The following is a 26,935-nucleotide window of genomic DNA, read 5'->3' as shown; positions in this document are numbered from 1 at the left end:
GGTGCCAAGGGCTGTCTCTAACACTTGACAGAACAGCTTTGCGAGTCTTATCATGCCACTGCACTTAGCTCACAATTGGAGTCATGGAAGTCAGGTGAGGTCCCACATGACTGGAAAAGGGCAAATATAGGGCCCATTTTAAAAAAGGAAACAAAGAGGATCCAGAGAACTTGAGACCAATCAGGTTGTAGATAGATGTTGTATTTCTTTTCTTTCCCTCACTAGAAACTGGATGCGCACAGGCTTTTCTTACTTCTGCATGAAACAAGCCGGTTCTGTGAGAATGCCCTTGCTGCAACAAAGACCTTGCCTGTCTGAAAATTTACTGCACCTCAATTCTTCCCCTGCTGCACTCCTCCTGGAGGCTGGAAGGAATGGAGCACAGGAAGTGCATTCCCTACCTATCCACAGACCAGGGTGACCCTAGTTTGTGGAAGGCAGGATAGAGCAGCAGCTGTTCCCCACTCCTCCCAGCTCTAGGAACAAGGAGGAGTTGAGCCACGGGGAAATGCTCCCCCACATCTTCCCCAACCGCAGATCCACTAATCTTATCTCATGGAAGGAACTGTCACAAGATAAGATAAGATCATCATACAAGAATTCCATGACCACCAGGGCTGGATAAATGGAAAGAAATTACATTTACTATTAAATACAAGTTCTTAAGGACCAACAACATATTTCATGGGAACTTATCAATTTGAAGCGAGGGAGAAGACACACCAAATTAATCTGCTAATTCCAGGATGCTGAGGATGTCAAAAGACAAATATGGCACATCAGGCAAGGCATCTCCAGTGCAGACAGGGATATTTTAATGCTTTGGTAGAAAGCACTGATGAATATCATGTGAAATAATGCATACCAATTCTGGTCACCCAGAACTCGAGCTGGAACAAGGGCAGACAGGCTTCCAGGATGGTCAGGAGAATGGAAGATCTGTCTTGCCAAAAACTGAAGAGCCTGGCTTGCTTAGTGTAAAAAAAAGAACAGAGTTAGAGGGGATATGACTACTCTTTATATGGTGATAAGGAAGACCAACCCCACAAAGTGGGTAGAACTAAAATTTATTAATTGAAAAGTAAGGGTGCTTATACATGGGCTCAGGGGTTGGGGGGGGACGGCATTTTAATCAGAGTTCTCAGACAGCTGCTTTAATTAAAACACTGCAGCATTGTGTGTATTAAGCCCCCACACATTTAAAAAATGACCACAGGACAAACTAAAGCTCATTCAACAAGCTTTAGTAAAAGTGCCCCAGTGGCCATTTTTAAACCCAGAGGCTTATACGTGTGAAACTGTGGCGATGCTAGAGCATTCTAATTAGAAACAGAGCAGACTTGTGTAATTGAGCCATTTTAATTAGCATGTGTTGGAGCATGTGTATAGGCACCCTAAGTGTCTAGCCGTTCTTGAAGCATGTTCCACCCCAGGTCAGGCTATGCTACTCACCTGAAGTCCTGTGCACTAGAACTATGTTACCTGTTTTGTCTCAGATAACAGATTCCCAATCAGAGCAGAGAAAACTCCTGCCCCCGACCCCCAAACAAAGCAAACAAACAAAAAAACCCCCTGACTTTAAAATGTAGTTTTACTCATTTATGAAAAGTATTGTATGATGTGTGATACAATAGCAGGGGACTAGACTGGCTAGACCACATAAATCCATTTCAGATGCATGTCAGTCCCTAATGGTGTCTAGGTAATCAGATTTAGCTGCAACCTGACAAACTGTTCTTTATTAATTAATGCTTATATAATTGTTCCCTTCATGAGCACCTGCTTCATAAGCTCTTACCCAAGTATTGACACTTATTTAATTTGTCGCCTCTTCAGTGCTAACAAAGCAGACAACAAAATAACTGGCACACACTTTACAGACATCCCCTTAACTGTTATCGATCTACATGGGAGCTATGTATGATTTGGCTCCTCCTCAAATAGGAAGCTCATAAGTAGGTTCTAATTAGGTCAGTGAAACTGATTACATGCTCATCAAGAAAGTGAGACCAAATAGGAAACAACATGCATCATATAAAAACTAAGTAAATAGGCCCGATTTTGCCATCTGTTCTAGTGAGGCCAGATGACCACAATGGTCCTAATCTAATCTTAACATGCTGCATCCATAAAGAAAGATAAGCATTGCAATGGTCAGCATTCAGAACTCCTCAATTTTAGGACTTGGACAAATAAAATGTTTAAGTTATGAAAAAAGCTGTGTGCGCTCAGACTGGATTGGAACCCACAGGTACAACAGGCAGGAGAATAGATAAGGACCTGGGCACTGCACAGCTTGGTACCATCCCTAGGCATACTGACATCATGGAACATTAGGCGCTTAGGATAGATGGTAGGAGTAGTTAAGGATCTCTGTGGTACCTAAACATCAGACTTCAGAGCTAGCCCCCAAAATCTCTGTGCCTAGTAGAGGTTAATTTGACACCCAAATCAGATTACAGAACAGCATGAGCAGCTCCTTAAACAAATTATATTTGTTATGTACAAACAGTACAGTTTTAACCAGCACTTAGGGGCTGAAAAATTGAATCAGAAAAACTAATAATAATTAGGAGCTGTATAAATGCATTTACCTTTGTAGCAGACAGCCCTGTAAAAGAAAAAAAAAAGGTTTTGAATGAAAATTACTGATATCGGGAATAACTAATAGATATCCAAGAAGTAGAAGTAGGGGGCTCATCTCATATCTCCTAGCCTTCATCCAGGTCATCTCCACAATCTTAGGCATGGAACAGATTTTACAAACTGCCAATGTAGTTATTTAAGGGTGTTTGCATCTTTGCATTTACTTACCTGGGGACAAAGTGCTCCTAGGTCAGCAGCACTTTGGAACCTGCAGAAAGCCAAGCTCATTGAGGAGTTGCTTGTATGCGTTATATACACGTTAGGTTTGATGCCACATGATGATGACATATATACAATGGATGCAATCCCACTTTGGCTGGTCCTCTGAGTCCCAAGCAAAAATAATTCCAAGGAAGGTAGATGGCTGTCAAGGACAGCGGATATGCACAGGCTTACTGGTTTTTGTGATTTAGTATTAAGGTTAAGACAGCATATTACAAAAATAGGTGCATTCATGTTTTTTCAGGGACTAGAGCAGGATAAGATAAGTATGAAAGAGGTAGAAAAGAATATAGCCCCAAGAGTAATTATCTACAAACATGTGGACACAATGTACATATAGCAGCTGCCAGAATCTTAAAAATGGAAATGCTACAGGAGGAACAGCTCAGTTATGGTGAAGTTGCTTTTATAGCAATCACTCTCTATAACAACGTATAAACCATCTGCTGAAGTTCAGATCTTGATTCTAATCCACCTGTTATGCATCCTACTCCATCCTTTTTGAATCCCTGAAATAAATGCATCTACTTTTGTGCATATTAGTTTTAACACTAAGTCCCAAAAAGTAGCAAGAAGGAAGACCTCAGCTACCTTCTGTGTTGTTTTTCATAGAATTCAGCAGGGTGAAAAGCCATCTGATCTTAAGTGGGGATCCTCTTTATATTCAGTGTACATAATTTCATTTCCCCAGAATGCAGATTGTGTTTGTTTTGAAAGCATTAGTAAGCTAAGTCATGGACATGACTGTAACAGAAAACAAAGACTAATTCCAAAATTTGTTTGAACAAAAGTTAAATGCCTAAATATTCCACTTATGCTTATATGCTTTAGGTAAAAGGCAGACGTGTTTGTGCAATAGATATGGAAGCCTAGTTAATATGGAAGACGGAAAACAAAAACCCCAAAAGGGCCAGAGTTGCTTGGTTTAGGAGTATGATTCCTGATGCAGCACTTCTACTCCCAAGTGTTAACAAACATTATTCCTTAGTTTTTCTCATATGCTGCTGGGTTTTCAAGCCTTTAGGTTCAACAGTTGCAGCCTCCTGTCTGAACCCTCAACAAACTGTAATTTTATAAAAATGAAAACTGAGCTCTTAATGTAATTATATGATTCTGGATAAAGAAGGTACTGGGTAACATGGGGCCTCTGCAGGACATGCTAATCTGATCATCGCACCAGACAGCAAAGCTAACCTATTTAACAATTCCTTGCCTCCGTTTCTCTGAGCAGGGTCACCCCCACCCACTGGGACCCCCCACAGACCCCAGGGGAGGCGCACACAGGCCTAAGGTCAGTGAGGATCTAGTCAGGGAACTTCTGGAGGAACTGGATGTATTTAAATCAGCTGGTCCTGATGATCTCCACTCCAGAGTGCTGAGGGAATTAGCAGAGGTCATAATGGGACCCCTGGCACAGATTTATGAGCACTTATGGTGCTCTGGCAAGGTGCCAGAGGACTGGAAAAAGGCCAATGTGGTTCCCATTTTCAAAAAAGGGAGGAAGGAGGACCCGGGAAACTATAGGCGAGTCAGTCTTACCTCGGTCCTGGATAAGCTTTTCGAGAGTTATCCTGGTGCATGTCCGCAAGGGGCCAGCAGGGGAGATTATGCTTAGGGGCAACCAACATGGGTTCATTAGAGGCAGGTCCTGTCAGACCAACTCAGTGACCTTCTATGACCAGGTCACAAAATCCTTAGATGCAGGGGTAGCAATAGACGTAGTCTTTATAGACTTTCAGAAGACCTTCGTCACTGTCTCTCATCCCATTCTCATTAAAAAATTAGGGGACTGTGGTGTCAACACCTACGGTCACATGGGTCACTAATTGGCTGGAGGGCTGCACCCAGAGTGATGGTGGATGGGTCTTATTCGACCTGGAGGGATGTGGGCAGTGGGGTTCGCCAGGGCTCGGTCCTCAGGCCTGCACTGTTCAACACCTTCATCAGCTACTTGGATGAGGGGGTAAAAAGCACCCTGTTGAAATTTGCAGATGATACTAAGATGTGGGGGGATGTGGGCACACTAGAAGGGAGGAATAGGCTGCAACTGGACCTAGACAGGTTACAGGGGTAGGAGGATGAGAATAGGATGGGATTCAATACTGACAAGTGCAAGGTGATGCACCTGGGGAGGAACAATCAGCACCATACCTACAGGCTGAGGAACTCCCTTCTTGTCAGTACAGAGGAAAAAAAGGATCTTGGAGTCATTACTGATGCCAAAATAAACATGGGCTGAGAGTGTGGGGATGCAGTCAGGAAGGCCAATCGCACCTTGTCATGCATCCACAGATGCATCTCAAACAGGTCCAAGGAGGTGATCCTCCCCCTCTATGCGGCACTGGTCAGGCCGCAGCTGGAGTACTGCGTCCAGTTCTGGGCGCCGCACTTCAAGAGGGATGTGGACAGCATGGAAAGGGTCCAGAGGAGGGCCACTCACATGATCAGGTGCAGCAGGGCAGGCCCTATGAGGAGAGGCTATGGGACCTGAACCTGTTCAGCCTCCACAAGAGAAGGCTGAGGGGGGATCTAGTGGCCTGTTACAAACTAGTCAGAGGGGACCAGCAGGCACTGGGGAAGTCCCTGTTCCTCCAAGCACTACCAGGAGTGACCAGGAATAACGGTCACAAGCTGGCAGAGGGTAGATTTAGTCTAGGTATCAGGAGGCGCTACTTCACAGTCAGGGCGGCTACGATTTGGAACCAACTTCGAAGCAAAGTGGTGCTGGCTCCTACCCTGGGGGTCTTTAAGAGGAGGCTTGATGAACACCTTGCTGGGGTCATTTGACCCCCAGTACTCTTTCCTACCGTGGCTGGGGTTCGGACTTGATCAGCTTAGGTCCCCTCCAACCCTACCAACTATGAAACTATGGATGCTGGTACTAAGACAGACATCAAAAAGGATGTGGAGAAGCTTGAGAGAATCCAGAGGAGAGCCACGTGCATGATCAGAGGTCAGGAAAACAGATCTTACGATGACAGGCTGAAAGCCATGGGACTCTTTAGCCTGGAAAAGCGTAGGCTCAGGGGTGATCTGATGGCCACCTATAAGTTTATCAAGGGTGACCACCAGGATCTGGGGGAACGTTTGTTCACCAGAGCGCCCCAAGGGATGACGAGGTCAAACGGTCACAAACTCCTGCAAGACCGTTTCAGGCTGGACATAAGGAAGAATTTCTTTACTGTCCGAGCCCCCAAGGTCTGGAACAGTCTGCCAGCGGAGGTGGTTCAAGCACCTACATTGAACACCTTCAAGAGTAAATTGGATGCTGATCTTGCTGGGATCCTATGACCCCAGCTGACTTCCTGCCCTTTGGGCAGGGGGCTGGACTCGATCTCCCGAGGTCCCTTCCAGCCCTGATGTCTATGAAATCTATGAAATCAAATGCTGATATTCACTATTTGGCTTCTGGAAACAACAGTAACAACCCATTATTGGTATGAGGCAAAATTAAGCATTCACACAAAAAAATCTTTTTTCAGGTAACTAAATGCACAAAAATAAAAACATATAGTACTCTACACAGATAAGTACATGCAAGTGTAATTTACTTTTCCTCTTTCAATAAAGCAAGTAAAAATGTGAAGTCTTCAGAGGGTTGGTAAACCTAAGAATTTTTAGTAAAACAATTAACTAACTTGTTTCATTATACCAATTCTATTCTATGCTGCTAAATCACATCCCTTCTTTGGAGTGAGGATAAGAATAACTTCTGAGCTTGACATTCAAACCCCTTCCTTTTTATGTGAAATTAACTGAATGCATGTGAATGCCATGGGCTGTCCTACGTTGCATCATCTATGATTAGAGGCCTGGAAAGCATGACTTATGAAGCAAGGCTGAAAAGCTATGGTTATTTAGTCTGGAGAAGACAAAACTGAGGAAGGATTTGATAACAGTCTTCAATACCTGAATGGCAATTGTAGAGAGGAAGGAGATGAGCTTTTCTCTGTTACTGCAGGAGGCAGGACTAGGAGCAACGGCCTTAAGCTGCAGCAAAATAAATTTAGGGTGGGAGTTAAGAAGAAATTTCTGACTGAAAATAGCCAAGCATGGGAACAGGCAAGTTGGAAAGTAACAGAAGATCCATCCCTGGAAATTTTCAAGAGCAGGTTAGACAGATAATTGGCTGGCAAGGTTTGGTCAGGGATTATCCTACCTCGAGCAGGGGTCTAGACTAGATAACCTTTTGAAGTCCCCTCCAGACCTACTTTCCTATGAACCTATGATTTGAAATCTAGAAACCACACCAGTAGCCATCCATTGGCATAACTCAAAATCACTGCTGCTATTTGAAACATATTTCAAATCTCAATCTCAGAGATGTCATCAAATTCTTTCTTAATGATTTGTCCACAATAGCGCCTGTACACCTCCATGCATGTTGTAGATAAAAACCACACTTTAGGCATCAGCAGCCATGTAGGTACCATTTTTCAGGCTCAGTCATTTGCAAAACCTATTTTTTTTCCTACATCATCAGCAACAAAATTGCACAGGAGCTTGCTTCTTTTTCTGATACCATTTGCAGGTCTTGGTGACATACTTTTCTACTGGCTGAACAGCAACTGTTCCAGTTGGAGAAAAAAAAAATCTGCAGTAGGCTGTACAGTCTTACATTCAGCTCAGACTTCAGCTCATTTGAAGGAAGGAGGATGATAAGGTGTAACAAACAGAGTTTTGCTTAGAGACAAATAGATAATTAATGCTTATGGAGTTCTGTAACACACACATGGAAAAAACTCTCTCCATTCATCAGTCTCAAAGGGCTGCACCCATAGAGGCACCACAGGAAGTCTACTCATTTTTGAAAGAAGGATTTCATAGTTTCATAGATTTCTTGCTTTGCCAATAAGCAACCATAGCAATCTGTGCATTCCAAGGGCATTTGCATGTGCTGTCCACTCTTTATCTGTGCTGTAGAATCACAGAAAATTAGGGTTGGAAGGGACCTCAGGAGGTCAATTTAGTCCCAACCCCTGCTGAAGGCAGGGCTGTCTCCCACCAAGTAGATCAAATGTTCTATATCTATGATGTAGTTTGGGGTGGACCTGCTTTGAGCACCTCCTGAGGTCCCTTCCAACCCTAATTTTCTATGATTCTATATCATCCCAACCAAGGCTTTGTTGAGCTGGGTCTTCAAAACTTCCAAGGGTGGATACTCCACAACCGCTCTGGGTAACTTGTTCCAGTGCTTTACTACCCTTCTCATGAGAAAGTTCTGCCTCGTATCTAACCTAACATTCCCTTGCTGCAACTTCAGACCGTTGGTTCTTGTTCTGTCATCTGCCACCACAGAGAACAGTCTAGTCCCACCCGCTTTGGAACAACCCCTTGAGGTACTTGAAAGCTGCTATTAATTCCCTTTTCAATCTTCTCATTTCCAAACTAAAGCCCGGTTCCATCAGCCTCCTCCCCTAAGTTGCGTGCCCTAGTCCCCTAACAATTTTGGTGCCCTCACCTGGACTATCTCCAATTTGTCAACACCCTTTGTGTAATGGGGACCTAAAACTGGACACAGTACTCCAGATGTAGCCTCACCAGGGCCAACTACAGAAGAAAAATCGCTTCCCTTGATCTGCCAGCAACGCTCCAACTAATGCAGCCCAGTATGCCATTAGCTTTCTTGACAACAAGGGCACACTGTTGGCTCATACTCAGCTTACTGACCACCATAACCACAAGGTTCTTTTCTGCAGAGCTGCTGCTTAGTCAGTCAGCCCCCAGCCTGCATCACAGCATGCATGGGATTGTTCCATCCTACATGTAGGACTTCGTACTTGTCCTTATTGAACCTCATGAGATTTCTTTTCGTCTAATCCTCCTACTCACTGAGGTCTCTCTGAATCCTAGCCCTACCCTCAAGTACATCTACTAATCCCTGCAGCTTGGTGTCATCTGCAAACTTGCTGAAGCTGTACTCCATCCCATCTTCCAGGTCACTGATGAAGATATTGAACAAAACTGGTTCCAGGACTGACCCCCCCAGGGCACTCCACTTGATACCAGCTGTCAACTATACATCAAGCCATTGATTACTGTACTCACTGAGCTCAACAATCCAGCCAGTTTTCTAAACATCTTACAGTCCATTCACTCAACCCATACTTCCTTATCTTGCTTGCAAAAATGTTGTGGGAGACCCAGGCTTTACACTGAGATAAAAGCAATCTGTTAAGCAGAGATTTTCAGATGAGATCTTCTACACATTATACACCATATCAGATGTTAAGTCTTCAGGCTCCAAAATTACATAAAAGAGGAAATTTTAAACTTAAAAGGCAAGACAGGATACAAACTGAAAGTTGTGACAGAGGCTCACAGATGCCATAGTGCAACTTGAAATTCTTTAGCCTTATGCTTGTTCTAAAGTTCAGATCATCATTACATTTTTTTGTTTGGATTTGCAACTTTTGCCAACAAAAAGGGTTCAAAAATGCATTTGCCACCACATTTCTTCTAAAGAAACCACTAAAAACATTCTCTAATTCCATGTTTTCAGCTGGTTTCACTGGCGTTTTTTTTTGTCCCTGAAATAAAGCAGCTAAATCAAGTTTGCATACAAAGTCTTTGATTTTCCCCTTGTTCTTTTTTCTCATGCCCAGTCTTCATCTTATGTAAGGGTTTTCTAACTTTGTAACATTCTTAACAGCTTCCAGTGAACAACTATCTTCATTTCATCTGCCAATGAAATGTAACATTTTCATTTCATGTTCATAGTTGTAGCTTAAGTCAGGTGGGAGTGAGGACAACGCTGAAAAGTCTACTCCTAGATAGCATTTTGTAGGACAATAAAAGCCTGTTCAGATAACATCAATTAAGTAAAGGTTCAGTTTGGATAATCAACACTACAGTATGTGTGGATTCAAAAAATCAATAGCCATAAGGTTCTCTCACCTTTGGTAATGGATGTTTTACCTCCAGAACATTAATTTAAGATCTTCTAAAATGCAGGAAAGTGCACCTGAAATTTCAGTTGAGGGAAAAGACTTCTCATCCATTTAAATCTTTATCAACTTCTTATGTCATCATAATGGTCTCCTGACTTTTGTATGTCTAGGTAAGAACTTGCAAATAACTCCAAAGCATAGCAATTTCAACTTAGATTTATTACAGCTTTATACAGTAAAGTCACCTATTACACCACTAAGCTTGAAAGAAATCAAGTGAAATATAAAGCTTTCACCAAATAAGTTATGAAAAGTGTTTTTGAATAATGTTCTTTTGCTTGCTTCATTGAGGCACATACTGAAAAAACTGCCACAAGAACAGTGGTCTCCATAGCTAACTTGTACATCCTGAATTTTAGATTATGCACACAATGTATATTAAGCACTGAATAATCAGAGCACTTAACACATTAAACCATTTAACAGTGGCCCCGATGCAAAAATTAAATTTGCATTATTTATACAACAGTTTAAAAGCACTTGGTAAAGTTGTGAGTATTCCAACCAACTGCCCTTCGCCATAATTTTCTTTGTAAAATCTGTTAATTGCAGCTTACACAGAACAATTAACAAACAACAATATTGTTCTGAAACCTGTGCAATGTAATTAACAGACCAGAGGAGAAGTCCTGGCTTCAGTGATGTCTATAAGACTTTCTCCATTCAAGGATTCCAAGATTTTACCCCAATTATTTATAGTTTTTTCTTAGAAAAAAGACTAAGAGCCAACTCAGAGAAATACAAAATGGTAGTTTAGAAAAGTACTTCCAGGCACACAGATTTAGTACAGGGATGTACTAGCTGTCACATATCTCAAAACTACAGCCACGAGTACAACTCCACGTGCAAGTCACAGAAAAATGTTGCAGCAACAGCAAACCAGAATAGATGGGAGAATGCAACAGTTAAACCCAGCTGAATTAATTGTTAAGGCTGTAAAACTGTACTCTGGGAAGAAAAACAGGAAATCCTTATTTTGGTATTGCTTCCCTAAGCAAGTACATGTCATATAGTATTTTTTAATTAATAAAATATGAAATTCTGGGTAAACATTTCTACACATGCAATTTAAGACTGTGGATAGGTATTAAAATGCCTTGGTATTAAAATAGATTGGGAGATATATGTATAGGCACAACTGTGCAGAATTTTTTTTTAACACGTGTACTTCAGATGTTAACTGATTCTTCAAATATGTTAATTCATTATATTTATTAGCTTTGTCTTATAAACTTAAAATGACCTGGTTCTTAAAGATCTACACAGTGAGAGAAAGATCTGTTTACATCCTAAATAGATGCTGGATTGCCCCTCATCAACCTTACTTCTCTGGCATCACAATTTGTTAAAATAGAATGTTTCATGCAAATTGGAAAACAAAGGGGATGTTTCAGGCATTTCAAGTGAAATCCTCTCTAAAAGTAAATTAATGTAAGATCTCAAATCCTTAGTCACATAGGACCACTGAAATCAACAAAGCTCTCTCTCATGTTTTAACTACCTAGTTATGCAAGGATCTGCAAGCAAGGTGGTGGTCAACTTACTCTTTCACTGAAGTTAACAGAAGTTGAAATAACTCAACTACTTTCACGATCTACGCTTACTTTGCTTCAGAATGCAGATCACTTGCATCAAAACATGTCAGTCATGTTCAAGTTTCATTTGTATTTCCTAATGCTGAAAAAGGTAAAGAAAATTATTTTTATTGCATGTGTAACTATAAACTTTGCAGAATTCAAAAGGTAAAAAAATCTTGCCTGGAGAAAGTGTCTCAAAATTTTGTTAAAAATGCATCAGGTTTCATTGTCATTTTCTAACTTAGGTAATTTTAGACATATGCAATAAAAGAAAACCATAATATTTTGGCAGCACTGATACTACAGATTGCTTGAGCCTAAACACCCCAGGGGTCATAGTCTTTTTAAAGTTAGCCTCTGTGGCTCCTGACCCTGAGAAGTTCCACAAACTCTGTAGGACAGGTTTGGGACTTCCTGGGATAGGCTGCTCTGCCTCCAAATTGCTACAAGGAGGAACCTCTAGGTTTGTAGGCAATCAACAAGGGGAGAGGCAGAGAAGAATGGTGGGAGGGGTAAGAAGCGTATTAGCACAAAGAACCAAATCCTTGCATTCTGTAAACTACTGCAGTGCAACTGAAACCAACGGAGATATGAAAATTTTACGTGAGCTGAACCTTCCCAAGGAGGGCCCCAAAGGTTCCTTCCTCAATAGGACAACCATCAACTTGAAGCAATTTGATGTCTAAAAGACTGTTTGGGGAACTGCATCATTTAAAATCTCTATATAATTTCCAGTATACCAAAGTACTTTTACTTTCAGGAATTTAAGACAAACTCTCTCATATTTGTAAATGTCACTACAAACTCAAAGCATACTCTAACATAAACCTAGCAGATACTGATGCTCTTAGCTTGTGCAGGAGAGGAAAGGTGTATAAAGCTCCAGTAAAGCCATACATACAGCAATTAGGGGACCATTAAAACAACAGCCCTAAACACATATTTTCATCTCAGTGAACACCAAACCTATACTTGGGTTTCTGATCATTCAAGAGCTCAAATAAAATAATTCAATCCATTATGTTTCTGAACTCAAATTAAATAAAGTAAAAAAATGGATTCACTAAAAACCAAACAAGAAAAAACCCAACCATCTCAAAAACCCAGTGAAAATAATGTGCTCCTCAGTGGCATATCCCTTTGTAAGTAAGTGCAATTATGCAGTGTAGAATTCAACTACATTTTCAGTCTCCTTCAATATGAGAATAACTCAGACTCATTACTCTCACATTTTAGGTGATGTGTGTAAGTGGAAATGAATGACTAAAAACAACATGAAAACATTCTGAAAACATATCCATTAATATTAATATATAGATGTTTCTGATTCAATGGTCCATTTTTAGTTGTACAACTGGTTCCCAGAGAGGAATCTTTGGAATGTTTATTGCCATCATGACCCAGAATCATCAATGTAATGATGTGCTCTTTCATCTAAAAATAATGGATATGCAGCTTCACATTATCAAGATAATTCTGATTCCACACTGAGATGAAAAATATACTAGCTCAAAGTATCTATGTGCCAACACTTTCAGCCGTTACCCATGTTTTTGCGTAAGCTATATGTCTGCAGAACATTTTAAAATATCATTTTGACTGTTTATAATCTTCACACCATTCACGGTTGAGCCACAGGGTATCTGCACTGAAAACAGGAGTGTAGTGAAAAGATACCAAAGCTAGCTTTAAACAAGCTAGCTTGGGTACCTGAAGCAGGCAGGCTGAAGCACAGAGTTCCAGGCACACTGACATTACCGAAAGACTACATTCTGTAGCACAGGCTTATCTGTAGTTTGACTTGAGGCACACACAGCACTCAGTGCACTCAATGAGAACTGCACACAGCCATCTGAATCTAGAATCTGGCTTACCTTACAGTATCTCAGGCTCAAATTTTACTTAGTTTGTCTTATGTTACTCACCCTCTTCACTTAACATTGCTTTTTATTGTGTTACATTTTTAAAACATTTTATATAACCACTGGATTACTGGACAAAGTGCCTTGCACTATAAATCAGAATCTTCAGCTCCACTCTGCTCAAACATAATTTCACATCAAACATTTCAGTCCTGAACATCGAAATAGTCAATCACTGGCTCCTCTTTCAATCCTTTCTGTAAGCCACTGTTTCCATTACTCCTGAAATTAAAACCATAAATTATTCATATAAATGAGAAAAAGTAACTTAATTAAAAAATAGTAAGAAATTCCTACCAAATTACCAAACCAACTTTGAACCAAATGACCAAACTGAACTAATTAATATAACATGTGATGCTACAGCATGCTAATAGGTGGCAAGGATCAATAGAACACATTAGCAAGCTGTTAACAGGTCTACAAGCAGTGACCTCTGTAAAAGTAACTACTTTTTTAAGAACTGTGCTTCCTATAAATACGAATATTAACAATTTGGCCATTCTGATATTAAGGTCTCAAATGAATGTCTTTCCATCACTACACCTTTGAGCATTGGCAATCTGATCAAGATAAGGCCAGGATTAAAAAAAGCAAGGTGTGGCAGTTCAGGACCAAGATGCAGTAACAAGACTGAGACTGATGGCCCATCTTGTCACTTTAGTGACTAGTAAACTAAAGAAGAACATGCAAAACAACAAGGCTCTTACTTCTCTGTTTGTCTGTAGTGAGGAATAGGTGGTGGAGCCCTTGTCTGCATTTCCTTATCTAGGACAGATGTTAGGGAATTACTTGGACAAACTGACTTCCCCCTAGAGAACAAGAAAAGTAATTTTATTTTTGACATCTGGTGTACACACTTCAATAAAATAATCTTATTCCTAAGAACCAAAGATAAAAAAGAAATTAAATTGCATCAATATTGAGATTCTCTAAGAACTAATGATACACATTGTGACTCAAAGCAGTACAGCATTCTGAACTGGTTTTAGGTGAGGTTGGCTGGGGGGTGGAAAGAAAGCTACCTGAACACCCCCCCCCCACACACACACACCCAGTCTGACTGTGAATGGGGACCAAAAAATACTAAGAGAACATTATTTATCTTACTTTAAATGTCTTTCTATAACATAACGACTATGCTGATGGCTTTTTAAACTGAGACCACAGACGCAACAAATGGGGTGAGGTTGTTGGTGACTGACAGCTTTGAACGGAGGCAGCTGTTCAAGTATATCCATGGCCCTAGACCAAAACTTCAACAATTAAAGCCAAAGGCCCCCTCTACACATGCAGGTAAAAGGCATGATTCCCATACTCCTGCCACACCACACATGCCCAGCAGGAGGTACGATTGTAGGATTCCACATTAGATCCCACTGCATCTTACTGCCAGTGCAGGGGGAGCCCAATCCTCTATTCCCCCTACATGAGCAAGAAGCAAGCTTCTGCAGTTGAGTCCCAGGCAACCCAAATCAAGATCCCAGCCGCAAAGGTGGCCCCATACCCCCCTCCCCAATTCAAGAGGTGAAGGATCCCCACCCCAGCGATCTCCCCACCCCGCTAGTGTGGGAAACCCCTGAGGCTGGAGGATTACTGCAACCCTGCAGGTGCCAGGGGGTTTCTGCACTCTGGAGCCTTAGGGATCACAGCTGCCATGATTCTTAGGGCTCGGGGGTGCAGGCAATCTCTGGACCTGGGGGATCATGGCTGCTGTGATCCATAGGACTGAGGGATTTTATGCTGGGCATGGTGCACCCCTGCAACTGGGAACCCTGTCAGGTGATTGGGCTCCCAGCCACAGGGGAGACCCTGCTACACATGCAAATTAAAGCTCAATAGCAACCAGGTACAAAATTAGTACACATTTCAAAGTCTAAACTGTATAGCTGCTTGGAGCTTTTTATCATCTAATAGCTACTTTGCATGTGTAGCTGGTCTCCAGTTAATTGCACAATAACTGTAACAAGTAAAGGGGGTCTAAAGCCTCTAAGTCTGAAAGTGACCATGTGATTTGACCTCCCACATACACAGACAACAGACTTTTCACAGAATAGATTAAAAAAATATATTCTAGAAAGATATTTAATTTCATCTGAAAGCCTCAAAGAGGTGGTGTGCCTACCACTTCTCTTAGCAGACTGCTGTAATGTTATTTCCCTCACTATGGAAATCATACCGTATTTCAAGTGTGAACTTATCTTACTTCAGCTTCCTGAAGGGGAGTTAAAAAGAGGATGGAGCTAAACTGTTCTCACTGGTGGCAGATGACAGAATGAGCAACAATCTCAAGTTGCAGCAAGGGAAGTTTAGGTTAGCTATCAGGATGGATTTTCTCACTAGGAGGGTAGTAAAAACACTGGAAGAGGTTACCTAGAGAGGTGGTGGAATCTCCATCCTTGAAGGTTTTTAAGGCCTGGCTAGACAAAGCTTTGGCAGGGATGATCTAGTTGGGCATAGTCCTGCTTAGAGCAGGAGGTTGGACTAGGTGACTTCCTGAGGTTCCTTCCAACCTTAATTTTCTATGATTTGTAATCCACTGCCAAATTTCTCTGAAAATCTTATACCTGTGTTTTTTCCATTAAGACACAAAGTTTTAGAATTCCTAGAATACTTTGCTCTGTTTAAATAGGAGTTGTCTGATTGACAGACCATGCAGATGAAGCTAACTGATACACTGAGAACAAGTAGGCTGAAGATAAAACTAGAGAAGAAAAGAATGATGTGCTAGCGGATGTGGCAGGACAGAAAGGGCTCCCTTAGGAAGTCTTGGGCAGTATACAGCAGCACTCTGCAGAGGCTGAGGAAAAAGTTTAACCAACAATTAATTAAATTCATTAGTCCTGCTAACACAGTCAAGGTTTTTTGACTAGATGTGGTATCTTTTATTAGACCAACTGAGCAGCTGGAAAAAATTTCTTCGCTAACTTTTGGGTGCACCCTTCTTCAGGCATGGGAAGTCTCTGCTGTTCTGAGACTCCAAGAAACAAAAGAAGCTAAAAGTGTGGCAGGATGTCAGTGAAAATGTAAATAGGTAGAATTAGAAAGACAAAAGGTAAGGCATGTGATGATACAGCAATTAGAAAGGTAACTTTAACTAAAATTAAATACAAAATGTAGAAGCCACTGGTGCCCAAGAATGCTGTACGAGTTATTCCAGAGCTAAATTGAGCATAATACCAGAAGGACAAATTTAACAAAAAAATTTCAGCTCTATCTTGAATCATTAAATATAGTGATATGATGCCAAACTCTTCAATTCTGACTTAGAAGTATTGCTGGCCATACTCAAAGTCTAGTTACAGAAAGGAGGGTGGGGGAAGAAGGAAAAAAAAATACAATCAGACCAGCTGCATTAGGTTGCCCTTTATACAGCATTAGGTAGACCCTGCCACACAGAACAAACAAGGTCTTTTGGATGAAATGATTCTCATCTTTAATTCCTTCTGAAAAAGAGAATCCTTTCCACGCCTGTCTGTCCCCAAAACTCAAATTTCTTCAGTTTCATAAGGAGTTGGATTTGGGCCACCTGGATGAGTAAGATTCAACTAAGAAAGAAAACTGAAAGAAGATACAAGATTCAACTGAGAGGAAACTAGCCATGCAAGTCTGATTTTATCTGAAGGTATATAGCTTTTCTTTCTGGAATAAAAAGGTCGCTCCTTTTCAAATTTCAGATGTGTAACAAGTGGAAGTTGGCAGTTTCTTTAACTATAGTGACCAGGGCTTTAAGCAGCTTTTACTTGGGGAACAGTTCCCCTCCTCATCCCCCACCCCTTAAAAAGGGTAAGAAGCAGACTGAGGGGATGTTCATATCTGGAGAAGAAAAAGGAGGAAAAAAAAATCTTTGTTGTAGAATAACCTCAGAATATTTTTTTTGGAAGGCCGTGGCCCCTTGGCTCTATCAGTGCGACCACCCTCCAGAGAGTGAGCTGATGAGACTTTTGCCTATTCACAGTGTAATGTGGTTTTGATTCAGGCTACAGGTCTCCAACCAACCCCATGGGCCTCATACAGCATGCCGAGCTGGTTTGGCACATAGGCCAGACCACAGCAAAAGGGTCAACATGGGGCACAGGCTGCATGTGGCAACCTGCTACACTGGCTCCACGTGCTAGCTCCAGTGCACGGTCCAACCCAGACTGCAAATCAGCCCAGTGACCCCCATCCTCTCAACCTCATCAGCCCAGTGACCCTACAAATCAGCCCAGTGACCCCCACAAGGCCAAATGAGTTTGACAGACCTGACTGAACATTTTGAAACATAAAAATAGATTTAATGATGAAATTATGGTCATTTATATTGAAACATACGTTATAAAATGATTAGCACTTGAATAGTCAAATGGAACTCGCTTGCTCTCAAAGTTTTAAAGCAAGTCTGAACTGGTAGGAGTCAGTGACTTATGGTCTGGAACTAGTCCATTGAAGTATTAAGTCTGTAGGTATCTTCTTCTATTGTAGAGTGAATATTTTATTTATTTTAGCTTAACTAGTTCAGGAACAGTTTGTTCAAAGTTTAGAAACTGATCAGGACTTGAAAAAACCTGACAGAAAAGCTTATATTCATCTTCCAAACTATAGCTAAAATTTAACTGCAAAAAAGGTTAATTAAGCTCTAAAATACTGAAAGATGTGGTTACCAAATGCAATCAGTTCATTTCAACAGCTATAGACAAATTCCTTTTACACAACCAGGTTTTAAAGTCCAAACTTCGTCTGAAGAGCCCTACATTTATTCTCCTCATGCAACCAGCACATTAAAGATCACCTTTATTTAAATATATCTGTTTGAAAAACAAAATCAGGATTTTCAAGCTCCAATTTCCATCCAAACTGCACCCTGGTAAATCAAGTGAAATTAACGAGTACTCATATGGGATATGCCACTCATTTTTTAACTTAAAATTAAAAATTAGAATACATGTAGACTACATACACTCTTAGATAAATGTATACACACTCATATTGTATACCCTGGTTAAAAGTGGTACTGAACTTAGCTTAATGGCTACATTTAGAGGAAAGTTGCTATGTTTTTAGGGTTAGCAATCAATGAGAATCAATCTTCCATTAGTAGAGGAGAGCAAAAAATACAAAATAAAATTAAAATTGGTTTTCAGTTTGCCAATTTAAATAAGCCAATTAAAATCCAATCTAACAGGCTTCCACATTACTGGATTTGTTCTGCACCATCACGTCAAAACCTACTTTTAAAGATAATCACGTTCATTTCAAAATAGTTTGTTTTAAATGGCAAAAACATTGAAAAATAGTCCAGAAATCTTCTGATAGTAAGGGTAAGGTGAATTTTTATTTTTATGATCCAGTCCGCCCATGTGCATATCGTTTATCCATCATCAGAATTCTGTACTTTGGATCACCTGCTTGGCATTCTCTTACATCTGGAGTGGCCAACCTGTGGCGTGCACTACAAGTGGCACATGCAGCCTGTGTGGCACATAATGGATCGGGAAGGGGACAAGCAGCAGAGTGACATATTGGGCAGGAAACAGAAACCAGAGCAGCAGACTGGGCAGGAAGCACTGGGGAAGGAACAGAAAGCAGAGTAACAGATTGGGAAGGGGATCACAAGAGCATTCATAAAGAGTCCAAGCTAATTTGTGTTTCTAGTTTCTTAGTTTCTAGGGTCGGAAGGGACCTGAGCAGATCATCTAGTCCGACCCCCTGCCATGGCAGGAAAGACTATTGGGGTCAAATGACCCCAGCACGATGTGCATCTAACCTCCTCTTAAACACCCCCAGGGTAGAAGCCTGCACCACTTCTCTTGGAAGCTGGTTCCAGACCCTAGCCGCCCTGACCGTGAAGTAGCGCCTCCTGATATCTAACCTAAACCTACCCTCTGCCAGCTTGTGACCATTATTCCTGGTCACTCCTGGCGGTGCTCGGGGGAACAGGGACTCCCCCAATGCCTGCTGATCCCCCCTGACTAGTTTATAACAGGCCACAAGATCCCTCCTCAGCCTTCTCTTTCGGAGGCTGGATGTTATACCATCAAAAACTTTGGCCCCCACTGTCTTGCATCTTACAGAAGGCACTAGGTGAGATCCCTGTTTAGTTGTCATCTCCAGACAGCTGGACTCTGTGGCTTCAATGATTTTGAAAATATGCACCCTTTGTTTGGGGTGTCAAGGGATTTGCCCTATTTTTGGGGAGGGTTGGGAGCCTACCTTTGCACCTTGCCCACAGAGCTTATGACATTCAAGAGCTTTATACTGCTTTTTGTCTCCCTCCTGATTTTTCCAAAAGTCTCTTCCACTTGCTCTCCTTTCTTCCAGTGTATTCTCCTTCCTTTCTTTCCAACTTGAGATTCCCCAGTGACTCTAATGAAGGTCCCTTCTATTCCCATCTGTACCCAAGTACCTCCCATCCTCTTCTTTTAAAAACATAAAAGTTGAGGCTGTGAAAAGCTGGCAGGTAAGGCAGTGAACAGCCTAAGGAACAGGGCAATTTACAACTCTAGGTTGCTCAGCAGCAGTGACCTCTGGTGATGAGAGGCAAGAGCTACAACAAGACATAGCTATTAGGGGGACTAGTCATTAGACTGTGCTGTCATGCTAAAAAATGGGAGATCTGAGGGGAATCAAAAGAGACATTCCCAAACAAATTATTCTAGTTTATTAGACTGTGTTGCTTCCCAATTAAAACCTGCTTAGAGCACTTAAAATGGCTAAAAAGTTCTCTCATTTGCCAAATGCTTTTAAAAGAATGCATCAATTGTACTAGACTGTGCTAATATTGTAATGCCTAAACTCACATGAATGACTTTGCAAACTAAAATAAAATAAACTGCATACTTCACCGCAGTGATAACAACATTGCGTTTCGGTTCGTTGTCATAGCTCACACTTTCAATGCCATAGATCTGAGCTAGCTCATGGATGATCCTGCGATGATCTCTGTTCATGGGTGGGTAACAGTGACTCTTTTTTGTATGCCTTCCCTGAGTTCAGGAGAAAAAAATGGCACATTATTTTTTCATCAAAATGCTTACAATAGGATTTAATGTCTAAGCTTCTCTGGCAGTAACCAAAGTTATTTGTGTATTACAAACAATCCGAGATACTATTGACAAGCTCCACATGTAAATTAAGTTCCATTTAATTGCTCTTAAACAGTACACACAGACACACACTCACACATGCTTTATGTAAATGTTTAGATTCTCAAATTGCACACACCCAGCATTGATTGACAAAAAAAAAAAAAATCTATTGATACTATATTCTACCCAGATCCCTAGAGGGCTGGAATAACAGAGAAGAGAGTATTAAGAGAGGATGATAAACAGAACAATTTGTTTCTATTTGGCTTTTAATTGTGTGAATATGAATGCACAATGTTTAGTTATTTGATTTAATAGTCCTCCTTCCATAGAAAACACATTTTATGCCAATTTTAGCATCTGCTCAAAGAGTCTTGGTCAATGTGGAAAAAGCAAAAGAAAGAATTTTTTACTTAAAATGATGTAAGTGAACCATCTCCCAAAATGTTCTGCAGTACACAATAACCCTCCAATGCAAGTCCCAGCTCAACAAATTCACAGATTACACATTGAAAGGATACTACTGATATACAGGTATAATTCTTATCATTCAGCCGCTGCAGACATACTTATTTAAAATAGAGAATCTTAAAAATGGGATAATTACAATTAATTTGAAAATGGAAAGAACATTACTGCATATTTAGCCAAAATTAACCTGATTTTGACCCACTGTACAATCTTTAATCACTAATTATTTAGGAAGCATTTAAATTCAAATTGTTTGGCCCACAGGTTTCCATTTCTGTATCAGAGCAATTCTGTCCCTAAAGAAAATCAAAAACTTGGAGCAGTTCTCTAAGATGACTATGCTGTAATAATTACAAAACATGTTCTTAAATGTCTACTTGGGGTTCCAGCTATCAGACTTTGATTAATGGAAGCCTACTGAAGACTAGTCATGTTTGTCATAATCCTGTCTTCTCGCATCTTGGTTTGGAGACAAGCGAGTGAAATTAGCAGGGGAACACAGGTAGATCAAAGGGGACTATGTGGCCACTCTGCTGAAGAAGAGACTTTTTCAGCCCTCCCAAACCATGAGACTGATAGGAGCGGGATCCAAGAAAGTGAAACAACAGTTTTGCCCAGAGATCATGATTTTCCATCTTGATGACCATCAGGACACAGTCATTCACCCACTGGAAGACAAATGCAACCAGCTTTCCCTTGTTATAAACCTTGATGCATCTAAACAAATTATAAAAATTCTGCACCTGTTTTTTACAAGGGGGCAAGTTTAATTCACAAGGTGGTACATAGCTTTAGGCTCAGGGAAGCAAGTGAATCGTGTCCAGATACAAAGAGAGAAGACACTTTATGGTAGCTGGCAGATTCCAAGCAAGAAGGAATGGAAAGTCAGATAGATGCAGGATGGCCAAAGAAGAGGACACCAGGAATTCCAATTCTTTTCAGTGCAAGTAGCCTCTTTCTCTTTCTGCTGCTTGTCTAAATGCACATTCCACTCTGAGCAAATTCAAGAATACAAGATTCACCAGGAGGCATGATGTCCCAGCTCTGTGTAAACAGAGACTGCAAAACTGCTTTCCAGAATCAGCATTCAGTCTGGAAGTTTAACCAATGGCACAGCATTTGGGGAAGGGTATGAATGGAGTGCCACAGGGCTACTTTACAAATGGTCGGGAACTTAGGCATTTTGGAGAGGCATCTGCAGATGCCACCCGCATTCTGATAGTATGTTCCGAGTCCTGCCAGGGGTTTCCCCTTTACAATCTTGTAATGCACACTGATGTAGTTAAAGGTCTGCTTTGACAGTCTCAGGATGGAGACTACTGTGCTCAGATTGTCTGTCACTATGGTTATTGGTAGTCATAGTAACATGAAAAAGCTTGGTTCTTTGCAAGGAAGCATCTTCTGGGTGGAATATGGCATCAAGTGGATCTGCCAGCAGTGTCTGAATCTCACCCACCCATCTCACTGAAGTAACACCTGATTAAAAAAAGAAGTCATCTTCACAGAGAACAATAACTGTTCAAACAATGGAGTCTTAGGCACTGTATTCTTTAGGGAGAATATTTTAGCCCGGGCCTTCAGAAGTTTCTGTATTACAGAATAGGAGAAGACTCTTTCCATAGGCAAATGATGGGACAAGAAAGTACACACTGAATAAAATTAAGATAGGTCACATGCTTCAATTCCTGAAGACAATCTAGATTGCTGGGGTAGGGGTCTCATGCAAAAATCAGGGTTCTCATCCTACAACGTCACAACATGTCAGACAGATCTGCCTCAGTCTGATTTCCTGATGTTGATGTATGTGCATTTTTAATTGAAGAGAAAATAAGTTTGTGACGTGATGAAGGGTGTTCAAATCTGAGTGAATATTCATCTCCTGTCTTGGTAGGACAGGTCTGGGAGCAACAGGGACTTGGAACCCTAAGACAACACAACGTCTGGGAACCAAAACTACCTCACTTCATCCAGGTATAGGCCAGAATAATCAGCCATGCAGTCTTGCCCAACCTTACTCAAGAACCAGAAGGAAGACAAGCTTTTCATCCATATCCATAGAACAAGGTAGGCACTGGACAGATATCTTGAACAATCCACTTCAGAACAAAAGGGGAAACATAAGCTTGGAGATCTCAAGGAGGCCAAGCTGGAACAGAAGAGTGTGGGCTGGTCCTTTTTGAGGCAGAGATGAAACCTCCTTAGGTTAAGGAACTTAGGTGATCTAAGGCAAACTCCCCACCCTTACCCCTGAAGGCAATGAATACAAGAAAAAATATAAATTAGAACTCAGATGTTAGAAAAAATCATAAATGAATTAAACTGGCAATACTGCTGAAACCACACCTGCATGGACACAAGTTCTGTCCCTACTCAAAGTTAACTGAGATAAAGAGAAGCTGGAAGTGTGCACTGCCTTTTATTCCTTTGGTGCAGGCAAAGAAGAGACAGAATACACGGATGTCAAACTCACTTTGGGCTGGATTCACGTGGCCAGTGGCAAGTCTGGTAGTGGTGGCAGGTGTGGGGCAAGCATGGGCTGCACCTGCACAGCCCAGGCTTATTCCCCTACTGCTGACAGTCATGTCCATCAGGGACTAGGGACTCCAAATTCTGCAGAAGACCCTTCCCCCACCTCTGGTAACTGCTGATAGCCCAATGGGCTTTTGGGGCTTCTGTTCTGCATGTACTACCAAGGCAAAAAGTTGTACATGGGAGGCACATGCACACCAAGAATGGACCATAAAAAGAATGAATGTATTTTAGGGCCAGAAGGGGCCATTACGATACTATAGTCTGATCGCTTTGATACACATGGCACCTAAATCTAGAAAATGGAGCAAGAATGGAGAAGAATATTGCTCCTTGTTCAATACTTTGATTTAATCTTGGCTCTATTCCAAGAGCAAAAAAAATAATTTATGGGACAGGAAGAATGAAAGAACTACTTCTCTGTTACTACAAGGCATAACCTTGAGTAAAAAGGGTTATGGACTCACCAGCAGAAATGATGGGCTTGCCTCTTGCTGAAGATAAATCTTAAAGATAAATCTTAAAAACATTTATCATAGATCCCCATTTTCTGATGGTGCAGTAAGACTGACAGAAAAAGATTTATGTTACCAATACATGACCAAGTTTTTTTTATTTCCCTCTCAGTTCTTGGATGAAGTCTACACAAGAACATGAGTGAGTTCTGATCAGTGTATCTTCAGCATATTTTAAGAATATTTCATGTGGAGAAATACTATAGGAAGTCGGCAATTTGCTGCTGTCAGGAAAAATGAAGCCCCATTATATTTCTTGCAATAATGTTCTAAGACTCTTAACACTGATGAAACCATGTAAAATTCTTTGCTCCTGATCAATGCCCATTTTGAAGGTAAAAGCTGCATTATTCTGGGATTTTTTTTCCCCAGAGATAAAAAGACTAAGAATATCCTGATAAATTCAGTACCAGTTGAGACAGCATATTAAGACAAGCTTCAACCAATTTTTAAAAGATACTAGTCTGTACCTGTTGTCAGTCATATGAATTTTTATGGGACAGAAAACACACATTCTTTTATCTAACACTGTTTCAAATGTCTAGTAAAGACCTATTTCAGAATTTAGAACAAAAGCTGAACACACACTGAAATAATTTTTTAAAATTTAACTTTAAGAAGTAAAACAGTTGAGCACTGCAAGAAGTCGCATGCAATTTGTTCATTTTGGTAAAAGCAAACCACACACAAAGAGGAAGTTTTAAAATGAAAAAAAATATATAGTGCTCAGCTGAAACCCTGAAAAACAAAAATACTCAGCACACACTCCTACTTCAAGAGATTTTTGTTATTTAAGAACTTCCCACCAACCTTATTTACAGCATCCACAAGTGCTCTCATTTCCTTCTCAACATCACTGACAAATTTTAAATCCTTCCTGCAATAATTGTATACAATGTGAATGAGGTTAAAAAAGAAAAAAGAACTGCAGCCTTTACGTGCCACATATACAAAACATTGATAATTCACCTTGACTTTTCTTAATGCAATATGACAACTGTGCTCTCTCCCATTTGAATTTCATTTCTTCACCCTAGTGATTGTAGCCTGCTCAACAGGCTGCAAACTTGAGGGGAAGTGGGCGGAGGGGAAGCAAATTTTCAGATTTTCTCCATTTACAATAAAGAGTTTTTTCTGCAAGTATGTAAACATAAGAACAGAGTCTGGAATATACAAATTATCCTACATGGAATCAAGAGTAGTTAAGTTTTCTGTTAGGTAAGTCAAATGGTCTCTCTGAAGGAGAGAGAGTCAAAGTCACCACTACTGATATTTCTGTGTTGTACCCTCCCACTAATGCATCTTGGCAGCTAGGGTAGACTTTAGCAATTTAAGGCTACAAAAACAGCTAGAAAGAACAAGGTAGTAAAATCTTTAAGTTGATAAAACCATGATATGATGCACGATATTTTGCTTTGCAGGGGTTTCAGTTTAGGAACCTTTTGTATGAAAGTCAGTGCTAAGCAACCTTAAGTGTATATTAGCCATGTTTGTTTGCCAGTGCATTTGCCTACTTATTGAAATGAGACAAACATTAAATAAAGATTATCTCAGTAGGAAAGAAGGTCTGCATGAGGCTTCCCGAGTATAAACCTCCCCTACTCTACTACAGCCCTGTCCTCCCTAGTTGAAGAGGTTATAGAGAACAGAAGGTAGTAGCAGAACTGAGAAGAAAACATGTACCAGCTTTGGTATAGAAGGGGAAAGACAAAAGAGCTCCTGCAAACTTTCATCTAGTGAAGTAAGCCAGTGGAGCACTCTCAGTGGAAAGGAATTCAGCTTTAAAAATAGTTCTGAAAAGTGTGAACTACCTTGTTTGTTTCACTAACTGCTCCAAAAGACGTCAGGCATGTAACTCATTTAGGACCTTTTGTAAATACCACTATATACCTATCTGCATCTTTAATTATCTATATGCCTTCGTAAGTCTGGTCTGTGGATTTTAAAGCATGTCAGAAAACAGAATGTTAAAATGGAAGCTTAGTTCAATCTTATTCTACTGACTTGTTCTATGCTACAACAGGGGACACACCCTACACTAAAGCAGAAGGGCTAATTACATATTTATTTCTGGAAAATACACGCCTCAGGTTATTAAAAGATCCTAATGAACAGAATTAGCCTGGAGAGGGGGTGCATAAGTAATATCTAGATAACCTTTGTCTATATACATACAAATATCAATATAACTACATATAATTTACATTCTCTGTGTGTGTTTGTGTTCCTAGCCAACCATGGCAGCTCATACCTCGCATCTTCTTTTAGAATCTCACTGTACTTTGGTCCAGAAGAACGGACATTAAAAGGGTCAGAACTATCATCAATTTGAAGAGCCTCAGCAAGTCGTCTGAAAGACAGAAAGTACTTCATATGTATTTAAAGACAACTCTTCAGTGACAGAATGACTCACTACAAAGAAGAATTAGAACTACAGAATCAAAGCTGGTGAAGGTAAAATTGATGAATCTGAAAGTATTTTTAGTAAAAACATGTTTGAAAGGTTAATTATGTTTGATCACTCAAAATAGAACGTTTCTAGAACCGACGTAGACAGTTTATTAGTTTTTTTTTCAAATGCGATCTTTTTCACAAAGCCAAGCTACTAGAAGTTAATTCTTCTATTAAAAAGTGGGCAGTCACCACACACCTGTTCCTTTCAAGGGCCAAACATTCTTCATCACATTGCAACCTAAATTATTTAAAAAAAACAAAACAAAACACACAAAATTAGTATTTAAGGTTTAAAAGTTTGTAAATGCTCTCAGTTAAGATTACCTGTACAATCTCAAAACAGCCCCATGTATTAAGAGACTTAAAATCCTCCGTCTCATCTCACACTGAAAGCCTATGAGACAGGAGAAAAGACCTCAGGATTTATGAACACTAGTCCAGTGCCTTAACCCCTTGCCAATCCTTGGTTAACCCCTTAACCAATCCTGTTTCCAGTCCTCTGCCTCATTCACTTTTTGTTCTGTATACCAAATGAAGAAATACTATAGAACAACTAGCATAGGCGTATGTAATTTGATACCT

General features: G+C 40.6%; 1 protein-coding gene across 4 annotated transcripts in view; it reads right to left on the bottom strand.

Annotated features, from left to right (window-relative positions):
* Positions 1 to 9,964: 9,964 nt before the first annotated feature.
* The window catches only part of NFX1 (nuclear transcription factor, X-box binding 1), a 91,974-nt gene continuing 75,003 nt past the window's right edge, over positions 9,965 to 26,935 (bottom strand). For all 4 annotated transcript variants that reach the window (XM_090039286.1, XM_090039285.1, XM_090039284.1 and 1 more), the window contains 6 exons: positions 26,550 to 26,591; positions 26,151 to 26,249; positions 24,710 to 24,776; positions 20,137 to 20,282; positions 14,028 to 14,129; positions 9,965 to 13,539 (listed from right to left, as the gene is read on the bottom strand). In XM_090039286.1, the coding sequence (XP_089895412.1) occupies positions 13,464 to 13,539; positions 14,028 to 14,129; positions 20,137 to 20,282; positions 24,710 to 24,776; positions 26,151 to 26,249; positions 26,550 to 26,591 (532 nt within the window). In that variant the 3' untranslated portion in view covers positions 9,965 to 13,463. The remainder of the gene's footprint in view (positions 13,540 to 14,027; positions 14,130 to 20,136; positions 20,283 to 24,709; positions 24,777 to 26,150; positions 26,250 to 26,549; positions 26,592 to 26,935) is intronic.

The sequence above is a fragment of the Crocodylus siamensis genome, chromosome 3 (assembly GCF_052110815.1).
Source record: "Crocodylus siamensis isolate JL-2025a chromosome 3, ASM5211081v1, whole genome shotgun sequence".
In the NCBI taxonomy this organism is placed as follows: Eukaryota; Metazoa; Chordata; order Crocodylia; family Crocodylidae; genus Crocodylus; species Crocodylus siamensis.
This window is presented reverse-complemented; position numbering and strand designations above follow the sequence as displayed.